This window comes from Pipistrellus hanaki (assembly GCF_964339955.1).
Source record: "Pipistrellus hanaki genome assembly, chromosome: 4".
Lineage (NCBI taxonomy): Eukaryota > Metazoa > Chordata > Mammalia > Chiroptera > Vespertilionidae > Pipistrellus > Pipistrellus hanaki.
This window is the reverse complement of record NC_140506.1, coordinates 27792513-27813584: the sequence shown is the minus strand read 5'-3', so window position 1 is coordinate 27813584 and position 21072 is coordinate 27792513. Positions and strand designations below refer to the sequence as shown.

General features: G+C 38.7%; 1 protein-coding gene and 1 long non-coding RNA gene across 8 annotated transcripts in view; one reads left to right on the top strand and one right to left on the bottom strand.

Annotated features, from left to right (window-relative positions):
* Positions 1-13085, bottom strand: part of LOC311620903 — a 58257-nt gene extending 45172 nt beyond the window's left edge. For 2 of the 5 annotated variants that reach the window (XR_014794759.1, XR_014794760.1), the window contains exons 1-3: positions 12963-13085; positions 12216-12357; positions 10602-10789 (exon numbers count right to left, since the gene is read on the bottom strand). This is a non-coding gene — a long non-coding RNA (uncharacterized lncRNA). Of the gene's footprint in view, positions 1-24; positions 170-9631; positions 9825-10601; positions 10790-12215; positions 12361-12962 lie in introns of those variants that run through there. The other 3 variants (XR_014794761.1, XR_014794762.1, XR_014794763.1) reach the window with 3 other exon arrangements.
* A 639-nt stretch (positions 13086-13724) lies between these two features.
* Positions 13725-17008, top strand: SMIM15 (small integral membrane protein 15). Of its 3 annotated transcripts, none has more exons than XR_014794757.1 (3): positions 13725-13772; positions 14815-14944; positions 15854-17008. XR_014794757.1 is itself a non-coding variant. In XM_084880626.1 (2 exons), exon 2 carries the CDS (start codon positions 15881-15883, stop codon positions 16103-16105), a length of 225 nt encoding a protein of 74 aa, XP_084736752.1. In that variant the 5' UTR covers positions 14815-14944; positions 15854-15880; the 3' UTR covers positions 16106-17008. The 3 variants fall into 3 exon arrangements, 1 of the variants encoding a protein (XP_084736752.1); XR_014794758.1 differs by lacking the exon at positions 13725-13772 and adding an exon at positions 14007-14074; XM_084880626.1 differs by lacking the exon at positions 13725-13772.
* The last annotated feature ends 4064 nt before the right edge of the window (positions 17009-21072 follow it).

Genomic DNA, 21072 nt, shown 5'->3' with positions numbered 1-21072 from the left:
GTGGTGCAGTGGTTGAGCACTGACCTATGAAGTAGGAGGTCACGAATGGATTCTCGGTCAGGGCACATGCCCAGGTTGCAGGCTGGATTCCCAGTGTAGGGAGTACAGGAAGCAGTCGATCAATGATTCTCTCTGGTGTTTCTATCTTCCTCTCCCTCTCCCTTCCTCTCTGAAATAAATAAAAAATATTTTATAAAAAGCAAACAATGGGAATACTATTATACATATCTTTGTTTCTTAAAATAAAAAAGCACCAACAATACATGGGCAGACGGAAACTAGAAAGCTCATGTCAGTGTCAGGGATTCATAATAAGAATGTGTAACTTTGCTCGGATGCACCAGTTAGCATGCTGTAAATAGACCCAAGTACTGAGCTGAGTGTGTTGCTCCTTTGAAATTAAAACAATGACCAGATCATAAAGAGGATATGTGGATGTCACCATCTCAACCTTTCCCACCTCATGACACAATGTAATCTGATGTCAGTTCAAAATTCTACCAATAGTGGGCAAACCGAGGCATCACTCACCGAAATGGGAAGAGAGGCAAAGGTGTCCAAGGAGAGGCACGTGATGAGTGGAAAAAATAGTGAAAAGCAGCCCATGCGGTTCAACTTTGAAGGTTTCCCTGGTCAAGTGAAACAGAATGCTTTCTAAAAGGCAATATAGCTAGTTCTCAGGATCTCCCCGTCTTCCTGAAAGCTGAGTGCAAATCACCGAAACACAGGGAGACCAAACAGAAGCCATGTTCGTGAATACTTCCAAACACACAGAATCTTCCACAAGGATGTGCTCCTGTGGCAAGTGACATGCCAATTTGGTTTTCGGTTCCAGTACGAACAGCAACCAGTTGTTTCTTCTGCGGGTTGGGATTTTAGATCTGAAACCGAACTGTTCATTTCCCTCTGTCTCCTGTTTTTGCTGCCCCCACGGTTGCTGCCAAAGTTACAGTCTGACACCCATGCAATTGCCAAGCTTGAATCTGCAGCCAACGTGGGCTCCTCCCTTTGCATTTCAGGGCTATCTCCCGGTCCTGTATGTCCCCAACAGCAAATGAATCCTCCCTCTCCTCATCCCTCCCGTCTCTGGACCCTCATCCTGTGTTCCCTTAATACTCACCCTACCCTTCCAGAGTTTATTCCTTCCCTATTACTCAAATATGGACATATATTCCCCTGATTATTCTCTAACACTTTGTATCTTTGCTGGTTAATTCCTTTGCCTGTAATGCTTATTCCCACCCCTTTACCTCCGCCCCAAGTTCTAGCTGACTAGCTTTTACTTCCAGCTTCAGACTTGGCCTGACATCTCCTGTCAAACCTTTTCTTACTTTACCAAGCTGCATTAGGTGTTTCCTTTTCTGTGCTTCTTCTATCATGTGTGTGACTCCCCAAACATCTGTCACATTGTGGTCAGCGTGTTGACTTACTTGTCTATTCTCCTAATCTGGAGATAAAGGGTGAGCTCTCTACCCCTGGCGCACAGAAGGGGCTTAATAAATTTATGCTAAATCAGTAATTCTTCATCTACTTATGGGAATTGGAAAAAAAAAAATGAGGAACTTTGAAAAATTAAGAGGCCTGGACCTCATTCCAGACCAACTTAAACTGAATTTCTGGGGGCAAAGCTCAGGCACTTCTTGAAAACTCTCTATTGATTTGAATATTGTTAGTGGCAGAAACCCACTGTGCCAAATCACTGTCTGGAAATGCTACCCTCTACTGTATCCTCCACCCCCCAGAGGAGTGTGAGTCTTTTATGTCTTTTTTTTTTTTTTTTTTTTTTTTTTTTTTTTTTTTTTTAAAGGAAGGACACTGTATTAGTTATCTATGGCTGAGTAATAAATTACCCCTGAATATAGCAGCTTAAAACAACCAACACTGATAGACTCACAGTCAATCTTGGTCAGGAATCTGGGCACAGCAGGGCCAAGGGTTTCTCACAAGCCTGTATTCCTGGTGTCCACGGATGGACAAAGAAGAGCTTGCAGCCACACCCACTCACACGGTTATGGAGAATTCGTTCTCACTGACTGTGTCTAGAAGCCCTCCCCAGTTCCCCTGCCTGTCTGGAGGGCAGCTTACAGCAGGGCAACTGGCTTCCACTAAAGTGTGAGAGAAGGTGAGCAAGATGGAAGCCAGATTCTTTCTGTAGCTTAATCTTGGAAGTGACATCCCATCACTTTTGCCATATTCTATTCATCAAAAGCATGCTCGCCCAAACTCAATGGGAGGAAATGATACAAGGGCATGGACCTGGGAAGTGGGTATCATTGGGAGCCATTTTAGAAGCAGCCTACCACAGACATTCAATGATACTTGGCTAAAAAATTAACCTACCTTAAAGTTGAGAATCTCAACCAGACTGTCTTAGCATTGTAAAACTGATCCAACCTGCTTTAGCAGAGATGAACTAGAAGTAAACTGACAGATGTACTTTCTAATAATAAATTTTTATTTTGTTTCATCTAACTTTAGATGCATTCATTTAAGGCGTTTGGACAAGATAATATCAAAGCAGGTCAGCTTGCATAATTCTAGCCTTCACATGGCCTTATGAATTAGGTCAATGTGCTTTTCAGATTAAAAGTGCTCCTCTTTCTTTTCCCAAACATTTTCTCAATTATACAAGTTCACAGAAAACAGGCCAGTTTAAGGATTTAACATATAATTTATTTTTCGTAAAGAGCAGGTAAACATAAAGGTACAATATTAAAAAAAAAATAGGCAAGTACTGACTTTATGCTGATGAGAGTAAACAATTCTAAGTTTACCTCTCATTTTGGAGGGAGAAGCCAATGTATTGAACAACACTGAATATTGATCTCACTAACCAGAATTTAAGCCTATCAATACAAAAGGATTCATTCATCTTTGGACAACTTATCACTTAATGCTAAGATGGCAAGTTGAACTTGCTTAAAAATATTTAGCAAACTACACAAAATATTAAAAGCAAAAAGAAATCCTTATTAAGGCACAAATAACTTGCATCCTTAAACAAGATGTTGACAGCATATTTACACAAAACCCTGAACTTTTCTACTCAAGCTACAAAATGCCATCTCTCCGAAATTAATTAGTTTTGGTTCAGAAAGAAAGTGCTAGCCTTCCAGATAGAATACTGCCTTTGATAGCATGTTTTTCCTGGAACCATTTTCTAAATAATTGTTCAAAAATACTAGTAGCTCCTAAAGCCTGATGTGATTTTCAAAAGGATATGACCATAATGCAAGGTTATAAAAGATGTACTAGTAACTGAGAAATTGTGCTTTCAGTACTTTATGCACGGGCATAAGTGACTTATGAACAATCTATTGTAATTTGCTTTTAAAATGATTAAACAGCACCTTTGAGGGGAAATCTGCCCTTTCCTTCAGCTGAGGTGGCAATTCTTAGTGACATGATTATACTCACTAAGACCTGGAAGACAAAGCCATGATTGGCTACTGCTACCCAACAAAGGCAATCCTGTGTCAGCCACTATGAGTTACTGCAAATGTGGGAACTAACGCTACTGATCTGGACTGTTGAAGCTCTATAACCTTTTAAACATTCATTCTCTGAGCCACCCAGTTTAAATAGTCTAGACATACTTATTTGGGGCTTAAGTCTGAATTTATGAAACCAGTGTAAAAGATAGCTCAGTTGGCTGCCAACTTGAGAGACGGGTTGAAAACAGACGGGACACCTAAAAATCTGGTAGGTTTTCCTTTCACAGAGCAATCTAAAACAACCTCGCATGTATTCCAGCCTTGAGCAAATGAGTAAATATACTGAGGATAACGGCAATCAGGTTTCCTTCTGTTGAGGGAATTACCAAGATGAAAAACTAGAAAGTAGTGACAGATTGGAATTGAAGTTATCAGTATAAACTTGTGGTTTTCAACAGGTATAGAAGTAAATATAGATATCTGTATATATGCCTGCCTGCTGAGAGGGACTACAAGCAATGACACACCAGTAGCAATGAAAAAACTTAGCATTCAGCTTTTGGTTCTTGAATTCCATTCTCCACAAAAAGAAAGCAGGACACCTTGGGGGGGAAAAATGGCTGCTTTGAAGGCTGAGGCAGGGAAAATACAAGATGAATTTAGAACATGTGGCTGTACCACAAAGTAAGAAAGGACTCAAAGAATGATGAGGACATCATTTTTAGTGGCTCAGTTGGTTGGAGCGTTGTCCCGTAAACCAAAAGTTTGCAGGTTTAATCACTGATTGAGTCATGTACAGGAGGCAACTGATTCATTTTTTCTCACATCGATGTTTTTCTCTGTCCCTCTCACTTCCTCTAAAATCAATAGAAATATATCCTCAGGTGAAGATTAAAATAAAGAATGATGAGGACATGACACAGTGGGGCTCTTCACACATACAGGACACATTCTGGGACTCTCTTCGTCAAATCTGGGAGAAATAGAACATCTAAATAAACAATAATAGTAATGGATTTTAATGCTAGGAATCCATAAGTCCATCTGTTATTTAATCAATCAATAAATAAACGTGGGAAAAAGGAAAACACATTTATTGGAATGCCAACTAAAATATATTGGTAGAGTCCAGCTAGTGTGGCTAAGAGGTTTGAGTGTTAACTGAAGGATCAAGAGGTCATTGATTCCTGGTTAAGGCACATGCCTGGGTTAGGGGCTCAAACCCCAGTGGGGGAGTGGGTGTATAGGAGCCAGCTGGTCGGTGATGTTTTTCTATAATCGATGTTTCTATCTCTTTATCCCTCTCCTTTTCCTTTCTCTGAAAATCAATAAAAACATATAAGAAAGAATTATAAAGATCAAGATTATATAAAAATATATACATAGGTAGACTGATGGAGTTAGAAAATTGGCCACTCACTTGGATAGGGACAGGGAAGAGGGACATGTTTAAGCATCTTGTGGTGAAGCATTTAGGCCCTACAAGACCCAGTTACATTCCAAGAGCTGTTTTTCAATGGGCTTACAAGTATTTGCTGCAGATGCATGACCTTGTTCTAGAACCCCAGGGACCTGCATTGTGATTCTCCCTCTGGACTTGCCATAAATTCCCACCACTGACACTACAGTGTGCTGGATCATATGGTCCAAGTGTCCGTCAGGGATATTTGGCCTAAAGCCTGGAGCTGCTGCAGAGCCCGTTCCTGCTCTGGGCCCCATTCAAAACTGGCATCCTTCAAAGTCACTTGGTAGGTAAGTGAGAGCATTATTCCTAGTTATAGAATGTGTTGCCTCTGGAAGCAAAAGAGGCCTAACATAAGAAAAATATGCTTAAAAAGCAATGTAAGCATGAAGGTCAGGATGGATGCTGAACATGAATTTCAAATTTGGTTCTTGAGCTTCCTCACAATAAATCAAAGAGAGGCAAGACTCTTATCAAAAAGTGGCTTCCATACCTGAAACCATGAAAACTCTCTGATATTGCTCTTATTTTTTTGATAGATCTCCTTGGACAAAGGGAAATAAAGGGAAAAAAATAAACAAATGGGACTATATCAAGCTAAAAAGTTATTACAGTGTAAGAAACCATCAACATAATGAAAAGACAACGTACCGGATGGGAGAAGATAAGATAGTTGCCAATAAAACATCTGATAAGGGGTTAATAATTAAAATAAAAAACTCATACAACTTAACACCAAAAAAAACTAACAACCTGATTAAAAAATTGGCAGAGGACCTGATTAGACAGTTATCCAAAGACATACAGATGGCTAATAGACATATGAAAGTATGCTCAGCACCATTAATCATCAGATAAATGCAAAATTAAAACCTCAATGAGATATCACCTTCCACCTGTCAGAATGGCTATCATCAATAAGTCAACAAAAAACAAGTGTTGGCAAGGATGTGAAGAAAAGCGAACCCTCACATACTGTTTGGTGGAATTGAAAATAGGTGCAGCCACTATGGAAAACAGTATGAAAGTTATTGAAAAAATAAAAAATAGAACTACTACATAATACAGCAATCCCAATTCTGGGTATTTATATGAAGAAACCTAAAATACTAATTTGTAAATATAAATTTATATATAAATTTGTATATTTACAAATACTAATTTGTAAAAATATAAATTTAAATATAAATTTAAATTTGTAAATATAAATATATATCGACTTCTATGTTCACTGCACCATTATTTAAAACTTGAGGCTCGGTGCATGAAATTCATGCATGAGGGTGGGAGTGGGGGTTCCTCAACCCAGCCTGCACCCTCTCCAATCTGGGACCCTTCAAGGGATGTCTGACTATCTGTGCAGGCCTGATCCCAGTAGGTTGGCCAGGGTGTGCAGAAAGCTTGGCTTCCTCCATCGCTGGGGGAAACTCAAGCCTCCTGCTCTATCCAGCCAAGCTATAGAGACAACTTAAGTGTGCATTAGTAGATGAGCGGATAAGAAAAGCTGTGGTACAGTTACATAATGGAATATTATTTGGCCATGAGTGAAAACTTGCCATGTGCAACAACATGGATGGACTCAAAGGGTATTATGCTGAGTAAAGTAAAACAAACTAACAAAAAGACAAATACTATATGATTTCACATAAACAATGAAAACAGAAACCAACTTGCAGATATAGAGAACAAATTGATGGTTGTCAGATGGAGCAAGGTTAGAGGAATGGGTGAAAAACGTAAAAGGGATTAAGAAGTACAAACTGCCAGTTGTAAAAATAATCATAGGGATATAAAGTATATAGGGAATATAGTCAGTAATATAAAGAGCATAAGAAATCTAGTCAATAATATTATAATAACTATATAGGGTGTCAGAAGAGTACTAGATTTGGGATGGTCACTTTGTAAGGTATATAAATGTCTAATCATTATATTGTACACCAGAAATTAATATAATATTGTATATCAATTCTAATTGAAATATACATTTACAAGTTAAATGAAAACAATTTTAAAGTGGCTTCCAGAACTTTTTTAGAATAGCACTCTAGCCTATTGTAAATGGGATTTTATATAAAGGGTACCATATGACAGAAAGGACAATGTTTTTGAAAATACAGCAAATATGATTAACATGTTTTATATGGTTACTTCCAATAGTTTGCTTAGGTGAAGATCAAAGTTGTTAAATTAAAATGCCACTTAGTGAAGGCGATATTGCTTGGGCTATTTTTGCAATACATATTGCTTTTACATGAAAGAATTCTTATACCATATGGATTAGTTTTTCCAATTGGACAATAGTTCTTATTTAGTCTTTAGGAGACCTTGGAACAGAAATAACAGATGACTTGACATAGCTAGTATAATTACATCATTTAGAGGTAGGCCTAATAATTGAACCTCTAGACTCAGCAGGAAAGCTTAGTGTTTCTCAGAACTTTAATAGAATTGCAAACCAAAGCTTCAGATGTATTTGCTAAAAAATTTATCCCCTCAAAAGGGTAGCCTTTTCTCTACAGGGAATTAATTTGCTACAAATGCATATATATTACATTCTGGAGATACAGAATTGTAAAGGTAAACAGTTTCAGTGTTAAAAAGCAGAAACAGCCGAAACCGGTTTGGCTCAATGGATAGAGTGTCGGCTTGGGGACTGAAAGGTCCCGGGTTCGATTCCGGTCAAGGGCATGTACCTTGGTTGCGGGCATATCCCCAGTAGGGGGTGTGCAAGAGGCAGCCGATAGATGACTCTCATCGATGTTTCTAACTCTCTATCTCTCTCCCTTCCTCTCTGTACAAAATCAATAAAAAATATTTAAAAAAAAAAGCAGAAACACCCAATTTTTGGTATTAAGTGAAAACAATTCTGTAAACTAAAAGCAGTGTCACATAAACCACCTATATTGACTGTACACAAAAACACTGAAATGTTTCTAAAGTGTGTGGAAACGGCCAGGGAGAGAAAGGAATAATCAGCCAGAGCAGCATCTGCTATCTAGTTCCAGTATTTCTTCTGCAATCCACATTTGGAATCATAAAGCTGGAAATATTATATCTACATAGGTCATCTAGCCTGCATATATACTCACAGTCCATTTTCAAAGATCTCTGTTTAGATCTTCAGTATAGCTTGTTTGTATCTTATTTCTCAGCACCTACGGTCTAGTACAAATTACCTTTATCTTATCAATGAAGATGATGAATGACTACATTCCTAGTGCACACTTTTACATTCTTAGAAATCTTTAAGCAACTAGTCTTCTTTCATTAACAAGATAATCACAATTCTTTTTACCTTCCCCCATACATCTTATTTGCTAACCTTGAGACCCTTTTTACTGAGGCATCCCTTATTACTTTCCAAACCTGTTGTAACAGTTTGGTACTTTCATATGAGCTTCACAACTCCCCAGGGTTTAGATTATTTCATGATTCGTTCAAACACTAACAGTTTCATTAAAAAATATATATATATATTTTATTGACTTTTCACAGAGAGGAAGGGAGAGAGATAGAGAGCTAGAAACATCGATGAGAGAGAAACATGGACCGGCTGCCTCTTGCACACCCCCTAATGGGGTGTACCTGCAACCAATGCACATGCCCCTGACTGGAATCGAACCTGGGACCCTTCAGTCCGCAGACCAATGCTCTACCACTGAGCCAAACCGGTTTCGGCAACAATTTCATTTTTAAGTAGTAATGCTATAATTTGGAATCAATTATTCAAAACAATATTCTTGGGTCTGGGTTAACTGATCTCATGTAACTTACAATCTAGTAGAAAAAATACATTAAATCAGTAAGCAAAATAGATGTCAAAATGAGGTATTGTGAAAAAAAGAAAAAAAGAAATAGGGGTAGAGAGGGGTTTTGTTAAGAGGAAGGAAGGCGGTAGCCATGCAAAAGTATGAAACTAATGTTACAAGCAATTTTTGGGCTAAAGTAGGTCTAACTAGTTATCCTGCTATATATGTGTATGCATTCTTTCTGAATTAGATAACATTGCACTGCTCCCTGCTGAATCTTAATGTTGAACATGTAAGAAAGCTCTCAAAATGTTTAGTCAGGTCTAGATCTAAAAGATAGAAAACTAATTCTATCTTTTAAAAGTATTTCATTACCTCCCTAACTGGTATATTCCATAAGTTTTCAAGAATGCCTTGTAATTTAAACAATATTTCATAATATTAGCTAATTATTTAAATTACATTTAACAATGGATGAAAAGTAACATTTGAAAAAAAAATTATTTGTGTTAATGGATAGACCTAAAGGACCTTTCTAGAAAACAGTAACTTGGTGACGCTTTATAAGCAAAACAGGCTGAAAGCAAACTGGCAGAGTAGGACCCATTCAGAAGACAAGACAGAGGTGACAGAATCACTGGTCAGCTGCTCTAACAGTGAAAGACCCAATACAGAATTTAGAGGTTGGCAGACAGGTCACATATGTGAGATGAAGCAGCAAATCAACTGTCAAGGATGGAGAATCTTCTGCACCTCTACAGCTCTTTGAGATGCTGCCACCACCTGGGCAGTAGGCAATTCTGAAGTATAGGAAGATTTTAGTTGTGATTATCAGTTAATTATAGAGTCAAAATGCACAATTTTCATTTTATAAAATTATATTTTTTTGCCAAGTCTTTGGACATAAAAAAAGGGCAGAGATTTAGGCAGATGTGCTTAGAATCCTGCTGTACTTTTTTTTTTGGGGGGGGGGGTGTGGAAGAATAGAGAGATGGAAACCTTCATTAGGGAGAGATATTGATCTGCTGTTCACCCCTACTGGGGATCAAGCCCACAACATGGGTATGTGCCCTCACCGGGAATTGAACTGGAGACCTCCTGGTCATGGGTCGACACTCAACCATTGAGCCACACCAGTCGGGCCCTGCTGCACTTTTAAAGTCTCTGGTTCCTTATCTGTAAAATGGATATAAGATTATTATCGAGGGGAGTTGTTTAGTCTCAGGATTAGTGATAATATATGTGAAGCATCTAGCTCAGTACCTGGCACACAGTAACAACTCAATAAATAGCTTTAAAAATTATTCTTCTTTAGTATGATTTTCCAAATAGCACTAAAAATTGATTATTACTTTTCTTAATCACAGAAATATGCCTATAAAGAAATGTATTTACATTGTGTATCTATGGAAGAAAAAACTCACAATATAAAAAAAGACTTAGGGGAGAAACCAATTCCATCAAAATAAGTCAAATATGTAAAGTGTTGCTGCAGGGAAATAAGCACAAAATGTTGAACATGTAAGAAACCCTCAAAATGTTTAGTCAGATCTAGATTACAAGTGAATCTTATTCAGGTTTCACTCATTCACAGTTTTGACACAAGTCAGGGAAAAATATAACTTTGTACCATTCAAAGAAAATACTTATAAACAAACACATGACAATGACTAGGAATTAACTTTTTAAGAGAAAAAAACAAAACAAAACTGTTGCAATTTTGTAAGATTCCATTTTCAAATATATAATTGCAATAAAGCAGTGATTTTCAGCTTTTTTCATCTCATGACACACATAAACTAACTAGAGACCCAGTGCATGAATTCGTGCACGGGTGGGATCCATTGGGGTGGCCTGTGGAGATCAGCCCCCCACACCTGGCTCCCTCAGCTCCTGTTGCTGCCACTCAATCTGGCCTGCTCACACCCCCCTTGGCTGGTGCTGACTGCTCACCTGCTCCACCATCCCACTGCGGTCCCATTCTTGTCAGGGCCCATTGGGGCTGGCAGCACCTCCACTGTCACCTGCTGCTAGCAAACGTGTCTGCCGATGCCTGCCATATTCTGTGCCGTCCTCTGGTGGTCAGTGCACGTCATAATGAGCAGTTGAACTTCTGATTGAACTCCCAGTTGAACGACTGCCTGAGAGGCAATTTGCATATTAGGCATTTATTATATAGGATAACTAAAATTCTGCAGCACAATAAAAAATATGTTTTTGCTCATCTGACAAAATTTTAAAAATTTTGACTCGTTCGCACCATACAGCTATTGTTGTGTTGGCTGTTGTCATTTTTTTCATTTGGCAATCTAAGGGGAAAGAGGTAAGTGCCCCTGACTGCAGTCAGGTATTGCATGTTTTAAAAATTCTTGTGGCACACTATTTGAAATCACCAGGTAGCTCAGTTGGCTGGAACATTGTCCCAATATACCAAGGTTGTGGAACAACAGTAAGTAGAACAACAAAAATGGATGTTTCTTTCGCTTTCTCTCTCTCTTTCTTCTTCTCTCTCTCAAATCAATTCCTATGCAAAGACAAACTCTACTTAATTAAAAGTATAAGGTTTAGTTAATTTGGTAAGTTACATGGATACAGTTTTAGTTTTTAAAAATAAATACAGGCAGACCTCATTTCCTTGTTATTCTAAGCTGGTATTCTGGAAGACATTTGAGAGAGAATTAAAACCCATTTAAGGGCTTTTTCAAATAAAGAGCAAGACCTTAACAAAACTGGCTATGATGTTTCCACCAAAGTTCCTTACTCTGCATTGCTTATGAAACATAAGTCAGAAAAATGGCCAAATCCAGTTCAACTGATAGAATTTGAAAGTGGAAAGCACACCAGTGCTAACTAGTATACTTTCCACAAATAGAAGGGGAAAGGGGCTCAGAGCGACTTAGAGTATACATGATCAGCAGAGACAAGTGAATCACAAACTGACTCTCACTACAGAAAGAACCAATCTTGACACAGCCTCTCATTCAGGCAATGCAGGTTGCAACAGGAGCTCAGCAGTGGCAACTCTATACCATACTTGGGCTTGCAGCCTGCCCTGGACCTGGAAGCTAGCTCAGTAACATTAAACTGGGAAGGCATGGTGGAACACTAGAGCCAAAGAGCTACAGAGGCTTTCTCATGCACTTTTCTTTTTTTTTAAAAAAAATATATATATTTCTTTATTGATTTAGAGAGGAAGAGAGAGATAAAAATATCAATTATGACAGAGAATCATTGATTGGCTGCCTCCTCCTGCATGCCCCCTATTGGAGATCGTGCCCACAACCCAGACATGTGCCCTTGGCCGGAATCAAACCTGGAACCCATCAGTCCGCAGGTCAACGCTCTATCCATTGAGCAAAACCAGCTAGGGCTCTCATGCACTTTTCCCCCTGGCCCAGGACTCCTATGTGCTTAACAAGGTTTGCAGCAGAGCAAACTATTGGGGAAGCAGTAACTAGGAACACTGTCTCTCCACCTTGGCCTCTGGAATGAAGGTTGTTAAAATAAAGTCTGACCCCCTCCTGGAATTACTGCTTGGACAAGTTTTAAAAATCCACATAAAGTTACCTCCAGCAAGTAGTTTTCAGTAAACACTTTCAGTCACTCCAGGGACTGACGCTGCTTTTTCTGGCCACAACAGGTACAGGCTCGGTCAGAGTAGCTTTGAAACCATCATCCAAGTTTTCAAACAAGAATAAGAAAGCAACTGCTGCTAATAAAACATACAAACATTAACATATACCCAACGAACACTGTTTTAGATCATCAGATTATTTGCCAAGAGCCTGTTCCCTGGTAAATAATAGTTACTGTTGTTATACCTAAACGAGTTATACATGTTTCAGCTTGCTCCTCGAAGAGTACATTCTATAGTCTTTCAGGAATAAAAACCTGCTTTATTTGTCATACAACAGTGAGAGGTCTTGCAACACTTGTGCAAGCAATCACAAAATTTGGTCACCAACCAACCCAGAGCCAACCTCTCCGTTTCTGCAGATTTAGAAGACACTATTCACTCACTCCTGCTTGTTGACTTCTGCATCCCTTTATTTGTGTACTGAGAGAACAAGAGCCTCTGCGGGAACTCCATGCCGTTTAATTATTTATCGTTTACTTTGGACAACTATCGATCATTCTTTTGTGACATGAGAGTTAGGTACTTATTAAAAACAAACAGCAGAAAGTCCTCACTCAGCATGGCTGCATTGCCCCTTAGTAACAAGAGTCAGTGCATCCACTAGGGTCCAACTGTTTTTCTGTCTCCTCTACGTGCGGCTTTAGCTACGGCTAACGGAGTCGTGGTGTGACCCTCACCTTGACTTGGGGACCCACTCCTTCCTCGCCGCCGCTCCGAGGTCGGAGTTTCCAGGGGCCCCAGACCGCCCCCACCCCAACCCTTCCCCACGGGCTCCAGCAGGGGCGGAGCTGTTGGCGGCCGAGGTAGAGGCGCCGAGGTCCGACCCGCTCCCGAGGGCCAGCCACGCCCCCGCGGCCTCACCTGCCGCCCCGGAAGCCCCGCCCCCTCGCCGCGCCCAGGAAGCCCCGCCCCGCCCCGCCAGCCCCGCCCCGCGCCCTGGAAGCCCCGCCCTGGAAGCCGCGGTCCCGGGCGGCACGCGGCGGCCGCGCAGCCGGAAACCGGCCCGTCGGCTTCCCCAGGCCGGATCTGGACCCGGCCGACGTGTGGGCGGGGCGGGGAAGCGGGGCTTCCGCCTTCCTGCTTCCGGCCTGGCGGTGAGTTGGGAGTTGGGGTCCGAGTCCAAGGTCCGGGGCGCGATGCGGGGATGCTCGGGGCTGCTCGCGGTGGTTCGGCCCCGGCGCCGGGCGGAGGCTGCCGCGGCCCGAGCGCGCGAGGGGTGGCGGGGGCTCCCCCTGCGCCCCCGGACGGCCGCTCCGGAGCCCCGCGGGGCCCGCACTAGCCTGGGCCGGGAAAGGTCGGGTGAATGGGGGCCCCGGGGCCGGGTAGGGGGACGAGGGAAGATGGAGCGGGAGGGAACCCCCGGGAGGAGGCGGGAGTGGGGCGGCGACTCCGGCCGGAGCGCAGCCCGGTGGAGCCCTAACGGAAGCGCCAAGTAACACTGTTCCTGCAAGTGTGGGAGCTCCCGGGAGGTGTGTGGGCTGTGCACGGTAACTCCTTTTGTGTCGATGGAGAACTTTGCCCTGAGCCCGGCCCTTCACGCCGGCTTTATTCCTTATGGCAAAGTGCCTCTCTTATCTCTGAATGTTGCATTGGTGAGGTCGTTGCTGGGCTGAAGTGGAAACGGGCGGATATCTAGTTCCCGCTGTGGGTGGGGCGTCCGAACTGCGGGGTGGGAAGGTGAGCCTGATATTTAACCAGTCTTAGGCACTTTACTGTGTGTTCATTTCAAAATATGAAGAAATCGTAGGCTGTAGTTAAAACCAGTCGCAATAGTTGTTTTTTTTTTGAGGTGATGGGACTGTGGGTGATTTATATCTTGTTTATCTTTGATTCTTCTAGAGAGGATACGAATCGTGTAATAGGGAGAGAAGAAAACTTTAAAGCTTAAGGAGAGATGTTTGATTTTGTAATTAATGTACCTAATCCTATAAATTTGTAATTAATGTACCTAATCCTATAAATAAGTAGTCGACGACATATTTAGTGTAAAAAGTTCAGATGTAGGACTGGATACGCTATAACATCAGCGAGCTAACATCTTTTTATGTCACTGAATTATAAAATTCATAATTGCATTGTTGAAATAAGCTATTTAGTAAAATGGCTCCAGTAATTAGGATTTTCTTATAAGGCATTTACAGTTGTAATTCTTTTTTATTAGGAAGAAAGAAATCGATACTAGATGTCTGTAATGTGCCAGGCAATTTTAGGTGTCATTTATAGGTTGCATATCTAGTATTTAGAAATTTTTCATTTAAAAATTATATTTTATTGATATTTTACAGAGAGGAGAGAGTTAGAAGTATCTATCAGCTGCCTCCTGCACACCTCCCACTGAGGATGTGCCCACAACCAAGGTACTTGCCCTTGACTGGAATGGAACCTGGGACCTTTCAGTCCGTAGATCCATGCTCTATCCACTGAGCCAAACCGGTCAGGGCAGAGAAATTTTTTCATTTAAAATTGTATTATAATTATCCTGAAAATTGTGATTTAAATTTTGTTTTTTATTCTTTTCAATCCAACCAGCATATAGAATTTAAACCTTCTCTCAGTAGTAGAGCTAAAGAAGACGACAGCCAACCAGGGGTCATCCATCTGAAACTGTAATTGGCTCACTAATCCAGGACAAAGTTAGAGATCACAACTCAAGCATAAGGTAATTTTTTAAATTCCAACTGACATTGTAAGCGAATGTATATAAACCCATTCCTACCAAGGAATTCTAATTCTCCACTTTGAATAGAGGTTGACACAAATGTGAAAGGTAGAACAGCCTCTAGGGCAAAATAAAAAATGACACTCAAATCCACACTTTCCTCATTTGCCAGATGGCCTTCCCTTATCAACTCAAAAGGGAACAAAATCCATGGCACCTGTCATGGTTAATTTTCCCATTATTAAATATATTATCATTGATTAAATTATGTCTTCAAGTAGGAGTCCTTACAGCTGAAAGAGGGCATAAAATAGCATGTCACATTTTGCTTATATCTCTTTGCATATGAATGGATAGTATTGCAGCTTCTTTTCACTCCTGGAAATGGCCATCCATTACCCCTCCTACTCCAAGCATTTTTTGTTCTCTGGCTTGTCTTTTTCAAACACCAAAGTTGATGATTTGTATTTTTGTTAATTAACACTTAATAGTACTAAGGCTATGTAAAAAACAAACAAACAAAAAACAACACCCCAAAACAAATGGGACTTATCTGTTTCCTGGAATGAGTATATAAAACTCAAGATTCTTATAAAACTTTGCAGCTAAATAAAGTTTATCTTGAATATAGGCAGCATGTGAGAATGCATAGCCTTTATGACAGATTCCACATGGATTTTACTTTTATCTTCTATACCTTCACATCTTTTAAGTGTCAGTTTTCTTGTTGTCCTAGTTGAATTATTCTTTCTTAACTGGAGATACTAGTCTATTAAAATAGTACTAATTAGTACTTTTAAAAAACAACTAATGAGTGATAATGGAATTCTGAGTTAACCGATTGTATAATGTAACTTGTTCAAAAATTTGATTAACTACATATTCTTTTCTCTTATTCTCTCCTTCCAGTCTCCTTCCCCTCACACTGCTGCAGAGATGTTTGACGTAAAGGCTTGGGCTGAGTATGTTGTGGAATGGGCTGCAAAGGATCCATATGGCTTCCTCACAACAGTTATTTTGGCCCTTACGCCATTGTTTCTAGCAAGTGCTGTACTGTCCTGGAAACTGGCCAAGATGATTGAGGCCAAGGAAAAGGAGCAAAAGAAAAAACAAAAGCGCCAAGAAAATATTGCAAAAGCTAAACGACTGAAAAAGGACTGAAGGCATGAACAGGCTCTGCGACCAGAGGAAACTCATTCGGGAAATGAGGCAGCTTTGGAAGGACCCTGAAAGGTTTCTTTTCTGGATTTATGATAGCATTTAATAAACGAAGCCTGAGCATATGGAAGAATCATGTTAGTTCTGACCGCTACTGTAGCAACTTTTAGGCTTCTGTGTAGAAGTCTGTTGACAGTTATTTATTATGCCAAAAATGCTTCATAACCGACTTAGTCATTTGCCGTTTTGCCGCCTAATACATCCTGTGGAGAGAAAATGACTGTTGATTATGAACTCTTCAAATACTGGCTCAAAAAGGGCCTGTTCTGGACAAAGGAAACTAAGAATGTAAAAGTGAGAACTTTCCTGAGGTGAAAAATACGTTTTGGCTTAAAAAGTGATACCGCATATTAATCAAATCTTTTGTCATTATTGCTTATATCTTAGTATCATTTCTGGCTTTCTCAAAGCAAAATATTAATCAGTGAGTACTTCATTTTCTACATTTTCCTCATTCTAGCCTTTGAGAGACTGGTAATTATCAGACATTTTGCCTTTTTTAAAATCTAATTTTATGAAAAGTTCATCTTGATTGTATAAAGTACCACCTACTAATAATAATTTTATACGTATGAATGCTGCCATTTACTTAGAGATGACTTGTTGACTAGACTAACATTTTAAAGCTTGCAGTAAAATGCCAACCCTTGTAGTACTTTGGAACCAGTTTATTCTTGTTCTAAGAAGAAATGTGAAGTAGTTAAAATGTCTTATATGATAATTTGCTGATTTTATGTATACCACTTTTAACTTTTCCAATTTTTGAACTCATGTAGTGATGTTCTATAATTTTTGATCAAACAAGTTCACAGTGAAAATTAAAATTTCAATTTTGTTTTCAAGAAACTAAGAGTAAGTCATATTTCATAAGTTAAATCCATGGTCCAATAATTTTATTTGCTATCAGTATTTAATAGCTCATTAACATTTTCCTCATCCTAATAATGAATTCTAAATTACAGAAATTATCCAACAGCTTTAATTTAAAAATGAAAGTAGATATTGAAATAAAATTGATACTTTTTTATAAGGAGGTCCTGAGGTTTTAGATTTTTTTTGGGGGGAAAGGGTATTAAATAATTTAAGTTAGTAAATGTTATAAAAGTTAGACTTTTCAAAAGATTATGAATTTCATTTGTAAAAGTTGAGGCTGATGTTTCTCAAATGACAACCTAAGGGCCCCAAGAATGTTTATGGACTGGTATGAATAATACTACCACTATTTTAGATTGTCAGTTCCTACTTGATGCCATTGTAAACATTACATTGCAATCCTAGGTACTGAAATAATCCAGTGTTTAGTTATGAGATATAAATTCAGGTGATCAATATATGCTTTTTGTATTATTGAAATGAAAACAATACTTAAAAAAATGCTTAGGTATAACTACTGACCCTGGTGTGTATGCAGAATCCAGTTTAAGAAAAAACTAGGTTAAGATATGTCTAAAGGGCTTTTGGGTTTCTGCCATCAAGTTGTTTAGAAAAGGAATTTATATACATAGGTCTCACTTATGGCCACATTTTAGAGTAAAAATACTACCGCAAAAGAAATATTCCTCTTAATTCTCAGTCATCTATTAAAGCTGTGGATTCATTGTTCTGTTGTGGTAATTTAAAGATATTAATTTAACTGAAATATTTTTTTCCTATAATTTCTTTTTAAGTCTTAAACACATGCCAGTTTTATATTTGTTTGGCATATGGCATTTGTTGTTACTTTAGCTTTTCCCAACACTTAGGAAGCCTTTTTATACATAAAAGATCAATAGGTTTTACAATGCGTGTGTGTGTGTGTGTGTGTGTGTGTGTGTGTGTGTGTGTTTATGGGTGTGGGAATTCAAAATAGAGCCTACTATGAGATTTGGATTTTTTAGAAATATTAATCTTTTCTCATTGAAACAAATAGTACTATAGTTAACAGTCACATTTACTATTATCTAGAATACTTTAAAAATTACCTACTTATATTATTTGAAGTTCTGAGAAGTAATACAATCAGTTACCCCCCTCCCCTTTTTTTTTGGCAGGTTTTGGGGAAATAAAGATAGCTGCCTGTAGCAAACATTTAAAATCCCCTCTTTGCAAAGTTTGTGTGTCAAAATTAATCTTTAGTGTCCATGTCACTTCCACCCACCACAGCCACCAAGGTGTTTTCATCAACATGGACTCCAGTCCCTTCACCACGAAAAAAAGGACAACTTTCTTTAGGCATTTTCGAAATGTCTCTTTCATAGGATATGACATTTCTTTTTTTCTTTTTTATCCTCACCTGAGGATATTTTTCCATTGATTTTTAGAGTGTGGAAGAGAGAGGGAAAGACAGAAACATCAATGTGAGAGGGACATTTAGATTGTTTGCCTCCTGCATGAGCCCTGACCTGGGCCCCAGCCTGGGAGGAATCTGTAACCCAGGTACATGCCCTTGATCAGAATTGAACCTGGACCCTGTGGTCCGCAGGCCAAGGCTCTATCCACAGCCATTTCTTAGCCCCTTCAGCAGCGGACCTCTGTTTTTTCCTTCAGAAGTGAGGTGGAAAAACCCTAGATCACCTTGGATTCTTATTACCCAAGTTACCAAGAACATTATGAGTGGCATAAACAGGGAGCTTAGCCAATGAGCTGTAAGAAAAGGTATTTCCTCTGCAGCTCACACGCAGAGGTGGGACTGCTGGCCTGCTATTTCCCCAGGAGGGCGGGCCCCCTTGTGTGTTGTGTCTCCGCTCTGGGCCCATTTGCATTTGCAGTCTCCTGAGCCAGTCAAGACTGTTCCGGTATCCAGAATAATTTGCATATTTCATATCTATTTATCTACATAGATAGATATAGATAAGCAAGTATTGTAAAGGTATAAGAAATCAGGAAGGATTTACCTCTGAGAAAGTACTTAAAAATTTTTAAAAACTACATAGGTTTGATGTCTGCCTTGGGGGTGAAAAACATTTTCTTTAAAATAATTATAAATGTCCAAATTATAACAATTTAAAATATGAAATATTGTAGACTAATATGTTATTTAATGCTTTCATTCTGCTTTGCATGTACCTGGCCTAAAAGCCAAGTATAATGAAAAGACTGTTAATTAGGTCAAGATTATAGATCAGTTTTTATGTAGGACATTTAACTCTATTCTGATACCACCTAACAGTCATCGTAAAAATGTTATTAGCCTTGAGGAAAGGAGTGTGGATGGGTTACTACAAACTTCCTCACCTGTCAAAATCATTTTGAAAGTGCATATTCTAATGATGGTGAGCCAGTACCATCTTATTGTAACATGTTATTTTCCCATAAGAACTCAGCTGGAAATTAAAATAAATAAATATATATTTTTCTGCTTATGTAATATATTTTAATTGAAAACTATAAAAATTAAAAACAATGTAAATTTTGTCATACCTGCAGATGTCTATAAACAGGCTATATATGGCAAACATTTACTAGTACAAGAGATACATTAAGCTAATATGAATTTGGCAATAGGAATATTCTAGCATGTTAGAATATTTACAATTTTTCTTGTAATCCAGAATTCAAGAATATCTTCATCTTAATTTACAATCAATTATACTACACATTTTACCTGTTTTTATGTTGCCTATTTCCTTTTTTGCCTCTATGGTAATATGTACTAATACTTTCTACAGTGGAACCTCGTTTCTCGAACTTAATTTGTTCCAGACAGCTGTTTGAAAACCAAATCATTTTTTCCCACTAGAAATAATGTAAATTGAATTACCATTCCAGACATCCAAATGATTCCCTGTTTTAACCTTTCTTATATACAGCACATGTCTAATGTACTGTTTAATCTATAAATAAACACTTTAAAAACAAGAAGGGAATGAAATATAAATTTAACAAAAAGGAAAGGAAATGCATAGTAAAAATGAAAATAAGCAGCAACAAAAGCAAAAAACAAAACCAAAACCAAAAAACCACACCATGAAAATATTCACAGCACAATATTCTGAGATTTTAACATATCCCTTTGTTTGTTGCCTGAGAGACTTGTGACTGATCATATAGCTATCATATTCTTTCATGAATTGTCAGGTTGAAAAACCAATTGTTCAAAATGGGAGGATTTCGAGAATCGAGGTTTACTGTGATGAAATAAAGAGATAATAATAGGGCTGCTGGAATATTAGTATTATCATCTAGCAGCTTGGCATTAAATAAGTATGTTACAGTGATTAGATTTGATTACTTGTTTTAGTACAATATTTTATAAAGTATTTTTCTGTGGTTTATTAAGCAATAAAAATTTTTTACTATCTATTAAGTAAAAATCTTAACCTATGTTTTAGGAGTTCATTGTTAACACCTACCCAAGGATTTCCTTATTTCATTCAAAGCATCAACATTTGGGTCATTTATTCAGTACATATTTATTGATTGCCTATTTAAAGGCCAAACACTGTGAAAGGAACTCTGTATTAAAATTGGAAGACTAGCAACAAAACTAGGTTGTTGTACACTTCAGAAAAATGTATGACCCTTCAAAAATACTTTTGTATAAAATCAGTGCTTTAATGTTATCTGTCTACATTTTTCTTCAATATACAAGTCACTGGAATCTATCAGTGTTATCATTCTCTTAGAACCCTCTCCTATTTTCCATTTTTTCAAAGTAATTTTTAATCTCATGGAATTCTAGTTCTCTTTCCTCTTCTCTCAGACTTTTGTAATGGATAGTCTGCTTGTAATGGCCCTAACTTCCAGCCTCAATCCATAAGCTAAGCTTTTGTCCCATCTACTCATCAAGGCATATGGTTTTTCTGTTTTGTTTTTCCCCATTTATCAATTAAGTTTTCTTGGCCTAAAAATGTTTTATCCGCTGAAACCGGTTTGGCTCAGTGGATAGAGCCAAACCGGTTTGGCTCAGTGGACTGAAAGGTCCCAGGTTC